This window comes from Cariama cristata, unplaced genomic scaffold (assembly GCF_000690535.1).
Source record: "Cariama cristata isolate BGI_N322 unplaced genomic scaffold, ASM69053v1 scaffold25331, whole genome shotgun sequence".
NCBI classification, from domain to species: Eukaryota; Metazoa; Chordata; class Aves; order Cariamiformes; family Cariamidae; genus Cariama; species Cariama cristata.
Genome location: NW_009599036.1, coordinates 10666 through 20678, shown reverse-complemented (window position 1 = coordinate 20678; position 10013 = coordinate 10666). Strand labels below are relative to the sequence as shown.

The 10013-nt window shown below is 41.1% G+C and overlaps 1 protein-coding gene across 1 annotated transcript; it reads left to right on the top strand.

Moving 5' to 3' along the window:
* Positions 1 to 3030: 3030 nt before the first annotated feature.
* Positions 3031 to 9612, top strand: LOC104168830 (glutathione S-transferase). Its single transcript, XM_009709554.1, has 6 exons — positions 3031 to 3135; positions 4233 to 4284; positions 4529 to 4661; positions 5752 to 5893; positions 8400 to 8531; positions 9394 to 9612. Exons 1-6 carry the CDS (start codon positions 3049 to 3051, stop codon positions 9514 to 9516), a joined length of 669 nt encoding a protein of 222 aa, XP_009707856.1. The 5' UTR covers positions 3031 to 3048; the 3' UTR covers positions 9517 to 9612.
* Positions 9613 to 10013: the final 401 nt, after the last annotated feature.

The following is a 10013-nucleotide window of genomic DNA, read 5'->3' as shown; positions in this document are numbered from 1 at the left end:
GGGCCCCTGTCGGGAGGGCGAAAGGCGAGTTGCCAGAGACCGGTTTTTACTTCAGGAACTCGCTTGATTGCCCTGGCGAGCTACTCGAGGGGGTTGGTGCAGGGGTTACTCCCCCTCTCTGTCCCGCGGCAGGGGTGGGTGTGCATAGAGGGAGTTTGTGTCTGGCTCTGGGTGGGATCAGCAGGGAACCTGAAGAGGAATTGCTGTTCGGGTTAAAGTTTTAAAATCTCTCCAGGGGTAATTTGCCTTTCACCTCGTTCAAACACTCCTCCTAGCTCAGGTGGTGGAAGGAACGCTTTTTGAATCCAGACTTGGCCTGAGTCCCGGTAGGAACTACAGGCTGGTGAGCAATTACCGTCTTAAGATGGTCTCAAGACCGACCCGGGCTCGATGCGGTGCGGGCCTGTGCTGTAAGGTCACGCTGCTTGAGCAGCCCTGGGCGAGCTGTGTTTGAGGAACAAAGCATTGCAGAGAACTCCTTTGGGGTCCGCATGCAATTAGGAAGAAAGTTTGAGATCTTGCAGTCGATTAAGAGCTTGATGTTTAATTCACTTACTTGCTTCTCACTGGAAGGCCAGTACCTCAATTGTTTTGGCCAAAATAGTGTGATTTTTTATTTTTTTTTTTAATACAGTGATCACAGCAGTAGCTGTCACCCTGATAACTGTCTGGCTGAGGGCCAAGGAAGGTTCAATGCACTAGAAGTTTGAAAAAGTTTGAGAAAGGGTTTGAGAAGTTTGAGAAAGTTTGTGATTTATTTTCAGGTCCGTTATTGCTATTCAAGAAAGATAATTTACCAACTTTGCTACTCCTTCATGACTCACTGCTTTACGAAGGGGTATTCATTGCAGAGCAGTAAGACTCCCCAAAGTACTTTGCAACGCTGTGTAAGCGTTCAGCCTAAACTTAAGTCAGTCCTCAAGCAGTGCAGTTCCAGGAAAATGTCAGCGTTTTCTTACCCGCACAAAAAGCCGCAACCCTTGGCTAACCCCACAAGGAACTGTGATGAACAAGTACAGGTTATGTTGATACCTGGACTTTTCCACTGGCACTTGCTCTGCTTTTCAGCTTTTCCAGCTGTTTGGAGTGGAGCACTGAGCTGACACTGGCGAGCAGGGCTTTGGCTGGGCTGATTTTTATCAGGTTTACCTTTGCTTTGGGGAGAGGTCAGGGAAGTTTGCTTTTTCTGCTTACGCTAACTAGTCCTTGTGGTGTGTTTCCCAGCCTTGATCCCATATGCTGCAGGTTAGAGTGCTTGTCCAGTCATTGACAGCCCAAGAACAGTTCTCCTCTCTGATGGAGTGGAGTTGAGACCATCATTGGCTGCCTGAGCACCAGGGAATGAAGTATTTTTGAAGTATGGAAGGTTGAGAGCTCTTTCACTTGGTATAGTGTAACTCACATACTTATGGGAACCAGAAATGGAGAGTAGGTCATGGTCCTCTGTGTGTGGGGCCTGGTAAGGTAGCTGTGATAAGGCACTTCTCTAAATACCTTGTTTATGCACCCTATTGCGTTTCAGGTATTGGGAATTCTAGCTAGGCATCCTGCCGCTCTAGAGTAGATGCCAGCTCTAAACCGTCAAGACATAATCAAGTGTTTATTGTCATGCACATAGTTATGTATCAGGCGCACTTTGTTGCAAGAGACAGAGGATATAGGCATTGCCAGGGCCAGGTGGAAGCTGAGCAGCAGTTTTGAAGACCTGAATTTTGGATTGGGGCACCCAGTTTCTCCTGTGAGTCCAGCCCCAGCCTAGTAGAGCAATGGCTGTTTGCTGAATGCCTTCAATAGGACCTGTTGAAGATAGCACCCAACGCAAAGGACTTGAGTGGAGAAGGCCAGGCATGGGGTCTCCCCTCTCACTGTTGTACTGTTTGTTTGTGCCTCTTCATCGATGCCTTTGGGATTATGACCAAACTTTCCACTTCGTGGCTCAGTTACATACTGTGAAGTCTATGCAAGAATAAATAAGCTTGCCTGTAAACAGACAAAACCTTGGCTTAACAATGAAGCACTCTGTTAGTCTGGGACTGTGTCTTCTTACTAAATCTGCTTCGTTCTTCTGGGACCCATTAGTGATAAGAGTACAGTGTTAGCTTTGTTTCCAGCACTGGCCAAGCTCACATAAGCTGCTGAGTTCATACTTGTTAGTGAAATTTGAAAGGACAAAGTGTTTCATCCCAGTGCCATCATCCGGTGGACTGACTGCAGCCCCTGCTGCGGAGGGCATTGACCAGGCCTTGCCCAACAGAGGTCACCATCTCGTTTGTTTGCTTTTGATTTTAAAGTTAAGTTTTCAGGGCAAATAGGTATAAATCCCTGTTACAGTTTAACTGTTGTTTGAAAAACTGGCGTGGCTCTTAAGTCGGTCCACATGCTCTATAATGGATATATTGTGATTTGGCTGATGGTCAAAACAGAATGAGCTAACTATGGAAGTCAGCAGGCCTGGTGAAATATATGCCGGAATATATGTTGCTGTTATAAGATCATATATGTAAAGGCGCAGGAACACGGGGCTTTGAAATCCCATAGCCAGAGAGGTGAAAATAACGCTGGTGTCTCTGGGTTGGTGTTCTTGTGAAGCAATTCATTTGACATAGTACGTTTTCAAGTCTGGTATGACATGGATGCTATCACAAAACCCAGCACCTACTGAAGAGCTTTCATCACTACAAGGTTAAAAATGTATTTATTCAGGAATACCCTACAGTTCTGCTTTGGTTGTAAAACTTTCATGAGCTCTTAAAGCTATGTTAATATTTTTAAAGATACGTATATGATTTAGTAGACGCTTATTACATTCTGTCATGATTCTTTTTTTTTAATTGCTGCATATTCTGGTAGTGTGTACTTTTTCTTTTTTTCCACTAATATACAGGAAACTTGGTTGCATCAAGCCCAAGTATCTAGGCTTTGATTGCCCTTCGACTTTCGCATTCATCCAATTGTACTTAGTAGTTTAGAGTGGAACATTTTAAATGCTCATTTAAAACATGTAAGATCATCATCTTAAATTTATCAGGAAACAAGAACTCTGAAGTCATGGCGGGGAAACCCAAGCTGCACTACAGCAATGGAAGGGGGAAGATGGAGTCAATCCGATGGCTGTTAGCAGCAGCTGGGGTTGAGGTTTGTACCTTTTTTATAAAGTGATCAGATTAATCTGTGATTAAAATAGGTATTCTTTGGAAAGGTTTCCCAATTACATCTGTGCTTAGAGATATGCACGACATCAGATATTGTGATGCAGAATGCTTAGATTCAGTGATACACTCTCTCATGTTGTATTTAATGTAGTCCTTGAGCAACAGTTGCACAGTAAAAAGATTTTAACATACAAAGAGAATTGTTCAGTGTCATTTTGGAAGCATACTTTCAGCTGAGATCTTACGTTGTTGCTACAGACCAAAACCCTATATCTCTGACTTTTTCGGAATGCTCATTATTTCCCTGTGTCTCAGGATTGTTCTCCACTGAAAGACCATGTGTACCACGTGAAAAACTTTAGAATATTGCCTCTAAACAAAGTGCTTTTCATTCTTTGGGTCAGGACCTGAGTAGGATAAATCAGCAGAGCTGCCCTGAGGGCAGTAGGACAGCTATCTAGATTCACATCAGGTGAAAACCATCCTAAGTCATCTTAATTTCTACATTCAGTTTTTCTTTGAATACAGTGCTTTGAAACTATTTTATCAGAAGCTATTTATGCTCCATTGGAAATAAAAGGGTTTTTAAATGGTGCTCGCTTGTGAATGTTGCTGACAGAGAAGCTGCAGAGCACGAGTGCTGAGGAAACAAAGATCTTGCCCTCATTCAAATGTCCTCATTTTTTAAAAAAACCAAAATGCCAGCAGGGGGAAAGAGGGAGATAAATGCTATGTAACAGAGGCATAACTTATTAAAATTTCTCAATATTTCATGTGGCATCAGCTGCTTTTAAGTGAATGATTTGGTGTCTTAATTGTTTGTGCATGCAGGTAGACTGGTCTTTGTAATGAGGAAGCTTTTTTTGAAGCGTAAAGAATGGTACATTACTGTGGGGTTGGAGACACTATAGTCTTGGGTTTTTTGATGGAGCAAGAGATGAAGAATAGAAGTAGTGGGTCAATACAATCATGAGAAGTATGAGGAAAAGTGTGGAGAGGTGGAGTCTAACTTCCAGACTTCTTCCACTTCTCCATTGCCTTTGGAGTGACACAGTGTTGTTTTCTATCGCTGCTTTACAGTTTGAGGAAGAATTCATAGAAACGAAGGAAGACCTAGAAAAACTACGCAATGGTGAGTCTGTAAACTGTACCTTAAACATAAATTGACACCAATATAACAAAAGGACAACAGGTGATATTTTTGTAAGACTTCCAATACAATGTGACCTGTAAAGAGGAGATTTGAGAGATCTGCTTGCTTGCGGATGCTTTTGTCCCTCAGAATTGGAAATGTTTTGGTGTGTTACCAGGTCTCTTTCTCCGATTCAGTGTAGTACCGCAGCAGTCTGAGTAGTTTGCTTCTTTTTCATCCCCAGATGGATCCCTGCTCTTTCAGCAAGTGCCCATGGTGGAGATCGATGGGATGAAGATGGTGCAGACCAGAGCCATTCTCAGCTACATAGCAGCGAAGTACAACCTCTATGGGAAGGACCTGAAGGAGAGAGCCTGGTACGGTAACAGCGCTTATTATCCTTACTAACACTCTTCCATGATTTTTAATATTTATGAGAAGAATATTGCTGTGAAATATCTGCATGTAGAGGTGTATATACGCCTGCCAGTGCTTTATCTCCTCAGATCCAGGGGTTGGGTGAATGGACTTTGTGACTGGTAAATGATTGTTAATTGTCAACATAGCGAGAATGTTATGGCCGCCTTCAGGCTCATTTGATTTCAGAGAGACCAGAAGCGCATTAAGTTTCTGGGTAACTGCAGGACTTTAATACAATAATAAAGGCTAAGTATGCCTTTTTTTTTCCTCTTTAAACAGGAAAACAGTAGGAAAAACTACAGCTGCCTGCAAAAAATGAAGTGTCTTTAAGTATTCTGATTTCCTTTTTCAAATTGTGAAGAATCTTTCAACCTGATTAAAAAAAAGACATGTTCAGTGGCTTAATGCTACTGAAAGTTAAACCAATATTTTCCTAATATTACTTTACTATGTAAGCTGTGGATACTTTCCATTCTCATAATTAAAGGGCTAATGCAAAACCAAAAATCCTTATTTGCTCTTTCTTTTAAAAAAAAAAAGTCACACAAAAATTCAATTAAGTCCTTAACCTAATGACTACCGCTTACTGTAAAGGGTTTATTCTGTGATAATGGAGGGGCAACTCCAGAGATTGTGGGGATGATTATGGGCTGGCATGTCTGAACTGGCAATTGGTAGCTGGCATGCTTTCATGATTAGACCCTGAACCTACTTTTTTCCTCTAGCATGGTTTGCATATGTGGTCTTTTCTCCCACAGCATAGATGAATAGCTTATGAATGGAAAACAGTGTGAACTCCACTTTAAATACATGTGTTGCAGGTTCTTCTTTATACCTTGCTTGTTGCAGACACTGTGAACTTGTTTATAAAGACCCGTCCTTTGAAAAAAAGTAACCTGGAATCAAAGTGGAAGAACAAGAAAACAAACTAGTGTCTCGTTCACTACTAAGCATTTTACTCGGTGATCACTTCAGCACTGTATTTGAGGAAAATAACCAAAATGGAATGTTCAAATGATAAATGTGAAACAAAAATATTTATTTCAGGATTGATATGTACGTGGAGGGAACAACAGACCTGATGGGAATGATCATGATTCTCCCTCTTCAACCAGCTGACACAAAAGAAAAGAATCTTGCCTTAATAATTGAACGAGCTACAAACCGGTACTTCCCTGTTTATGAAAAGGTAAGTGATAAATCCCCAGTAGTCCACAAAGACAGTAAAGTGGGGTACAGGTTCCCCTCCACCCCACTCCCCTGTCCCCACACACCTACTTTCCAGAACGCAAGTGACACTACAACTCTGGAACTGTATGATGGGGCCAGTATTCAGCAATGGGAAAAGAGGGCCACAAAATAATATTCACCTGGTTTCAGTACTGACTATCTTTGCTGTCTTCTTAAGACTCCTCAAAGAGCAGATCCTACTTTTTAGACCTAGCTTAGTGGCTGATAGCTCCTAGCATTTTGCACAAATGCACCATTTAAATACCTGTGCCAGCCTTCAGAACTTACTGCCTGAAAGTGTAATATAATCTTGCTGTTCAAAGTTAAATATAATTACGGACCTAATTCTGTGATCTTTCTTAAACCCATTGCTTAAATGTATTATACTTACAGACTGTTACTGTCTTTTTCTGAATCGCTATTTGGGCTTCCTTCAGTGTGCACAAAGAGGCTCTGCAAACAGGATGTATCTAGCTTAAAAGCATAAAGCAATTATTTACTGGCTGGCGTGCCGTAAAGAGTTAGGAGGTAAGGCATTGGTATGCTTGCCACCCCCGTAGCGCACATGAAGAGTCTTTGTTGGCTAGGCAAGAGGAGAGCACGGATTGTTCCTTGCTTTACCCTGGAACAGAGCCTGGATGTTACTGAGTTGCCATTTTCTACCAACTTGCTGTTTGGTCTGTTGTTTTGTTTTTCCCTTTAGGATATTTTAATTTTTTTAATTTTAATTTTTTTAACATTTTCCTATTTGAATTGAGCCAGCTGTGATCCCCATCTCACTAGCCTACTTCTGTTTGTAACTTTACCTTTTGTACCTTGTATAGTTGGACTACACAAACTTTCTCACAGTGCTTTTTCAGAGTGTAGCAGTCTCCTCGGAAGTCTGTGCCAAGGGTACAAAGCTGTGTTGTTTTAGAGCTGAGCCAGGTTTCTAGCTTGAATCCTTGGTTCACAGTCAGCTGAAGCCTATTCAAAAAATACAGGACTTGGTGTAATTTCATGTGCCTCTTCATCTTTGCACAAGCGAAACCCACAGAGACTGCCTTGTGGAAAAAAAAAAAAAAAATTGCACATAAACAACATAAGCCAGCACTCCTGTAATCAGAGTTCACATAGATCCACTGCCATACCAATGGAAGGCTGTGCTGAGAGAGATTGATTGCACACATTAATTTTGTAAAGATTTGAAGTCTAGTAAGTATTTAAGTTATTAAAAAATAAAAAAGGAAATTTAGACACCAGTATTCTCTGAACTTGTGTCTAGGTGGCATAAACAATGCTTCAGCCTGTATGGTCCCTGGAGGAAATGCTTTAAAATAATCTTTGCTCACGTACAGTAAAGACACAGCTAAACTTTTCCATGCTTTTTAGCCTAGTTAATTTTGTTAGAATGATTAATAATTTTCCTTCCGTACCAGGTGTTCAAGTTGTCCATTGATTCAGCTTAGCAGGGTTTGCAGACCATATGTTACGCAACCCTGACAGAAAACATCCCTAGCTGTGGGTGTTCACTTTAAACTCTCAGCAGGCAGATAGAGCAGCAAAAGGTAACAAAAATTCCCTGCAGGCATTCTGGTTGTGATGCTCTGTTTGGGAGTTTCCGTATGGCTTTGATAGACAAGCTGTGGTGGACCTTGTTAGAGCAGTATAGGAAATAACTACGTGAAGGTATCAGCTTTGTTTTTGTCAGAGGTTACTGCCTCTTCTACAGGAAAATTGGCAGATGGGACTGGAGAAGGAATCAGCTCCCAAAGTCACAGACTGATGTCCTAGTTTTAGTGCTGATTTGTTAGTTGTTTAAGCATAGCGTTAGAGGAGGTTAGGCACAGAGACGTTTTCTTCTCTTGCTCCTGCTAGGAGGGTGATAGTCTCCAGGAAAAAGTTAGGCAGGAGAGCTGGTAACTGCTCTGAAGCTGTGCTGTAACATTCACCGTGACTTGACTGTTACCGCTATTCGTAGCTTTGGCAGGCTGTGATTCTTGCATCAGCAGTTTGCTGTGAAAGAATCCTTCCATACGGGGTGAAGGGTGGAAAGGCTGTGTTCCTTCATTCCTGACCTATTTCAAGCTATAATCAACGATTGCAAATTTTGCTGAAACATATGGGAATTCATTTGACTTTTTTTTTTTCCCCCCCAAAAAAAATCAAAGTATTCTACAGGTAAACTGTCCTGACTACCTCTTGCAATTATTTTAGTTCTGTTTCTTTTGTATGATTTAAGTCTTTCTTGTGGTACTGGACTTGCTACAGCAGTAGGCTAGAGTGAGTGATAGGTCCATGCACACTGAAACATGATTTCTGATTTAATTTTTTTTGTCGTGAGAGTATCTATCACTTTCTAACTTGATAGGTTCTTGCATGGATTTACTCTGCTGTGTGTTTTTGTAGAAATCTGTCTGTAATGAAATACCTAGATAAAATTGTTACATCCTATATGTCTTTTTTTATTCGTTTGTATTTTGTAGGCCTTAAAAGACCATGGGCATGATTATCTTGTTGGCAACAAATTAAGCTGGGCAGACATCCATCTGCTGGAAGCCATTTTAATGGCAGAAGAATGTAAGCCTGGTATACTGTCTGCATTCCCTCTGCTACAGGTTAGTAATTGATCTCGGTACGGAACGTAACATACAAACTTCACTGTCTGGTTTTAAAAGCTAATTGATGTTTAAATCTTTTGAACTGTTGTACAGTTCTCTGGTCTACTTCTGTTCACTACAACAGGCTGAATGCACAGGCACTGCCTTGCCCCCAGAGTTGCTGGGGGCTCATCTTTTTCTCCAGCTCTACTTTTCCCAGCTGTTCTCAGCTGGCAGGAATTCACTTACTAATGCTACCAGTTTGGTCCTGTAACTGCTGCTTCCATGTCTTCAAACACAGCAATGAGCATCAGGAAGGGAAGCCTGCAGCCTCTTGTGTCTGCAGTTCCCATCCTTCTCTTTCTGCTACCAAAATTATATTTTGAAGAAATCATATACAAGTACTGTTAAGTTTCTTATGTCTTGTCTGCCATGGTGCTTTGCACTGAGGTATTCCTGTCCTTGCCTCTTTTTTTGCCCAAATAGATCTGCAGGATTTGGATTCAGGCTGTGGTTTTTGCTTTTTTCTTTCTTTTCTCATTCCACTTTTACTAGATGAATCTTAACTCTTTTTAAATATTAATTTCTCCCATCCCCATCTGGGAAGCGAAGGTAAACTTTATAGCACCAGCATTGCAGATCCAGAATATTCACACCTGGATTTTCCAAGAAGACTGATGTGTTCTAAGTGTATTTTTGCCTTTTTTTTTTTTTAAAAAAAATGGAAAATGCTGAGCTGGCTATAAGGAGCTACCTCCTTTCTCTGTTTAATAAGTATGTCTGAGAAGTAAAAAAAAACCCAAGTCACCTGGTTTTTAAGCTATAAAGGATGGAATTATCATTTCTTTACTCTCATTGGCTTTACTGCTGCTTCTTACAGGCTTTTAAAGAACGAACAAGCAACATTCCAACAATCAAAAAATTCTTGCAGCCTGGCAGCCAGAGGAAGCCACAAATGGACGAGAAGACTCTTGCCATTGTGAAGAAAATATTCGGTATCTAATCATGTGGCTGCTGAAGACAACACAACTGTAGCGTATTTAGAGCTGTGGCTTGTTAAGTGTAAACTGCATAGATGTATTCTGTAGCACGCATCGTAGAGCCAGTGACAGGATAATCATTGAAACAGAACACACTTTTGAGTAAAGGGCTGATTTGGACCTGTTGAGTCCAGAAAGGGGAGTACTTACATGAAATAAAATATGCTGATACTTTGTGTTTGTTTAATTATGCCTGGTAGGGTAAAATGTTTCAGCTGTAGCTTCTAGAGTCCTGTAGAAAGCCTGTCCCCCCCGCCCTTTATAAACTGCAGGAGAGAAGAGCCACTCCATAAAAATGGGGAAGTCATTTAAATTCAGGCCTAGAATCTTTTGGGTTTGCTATCTAGGTGGTCTCCTAGATCAAAGTTCACTGTTCCTCTGCTGTATTTCACTGCTGTCTCTGTACTTTCAAAGCTGCAGTTTAAAAAAATAAGTAATAAAAAAAAATATTAAAACTCAT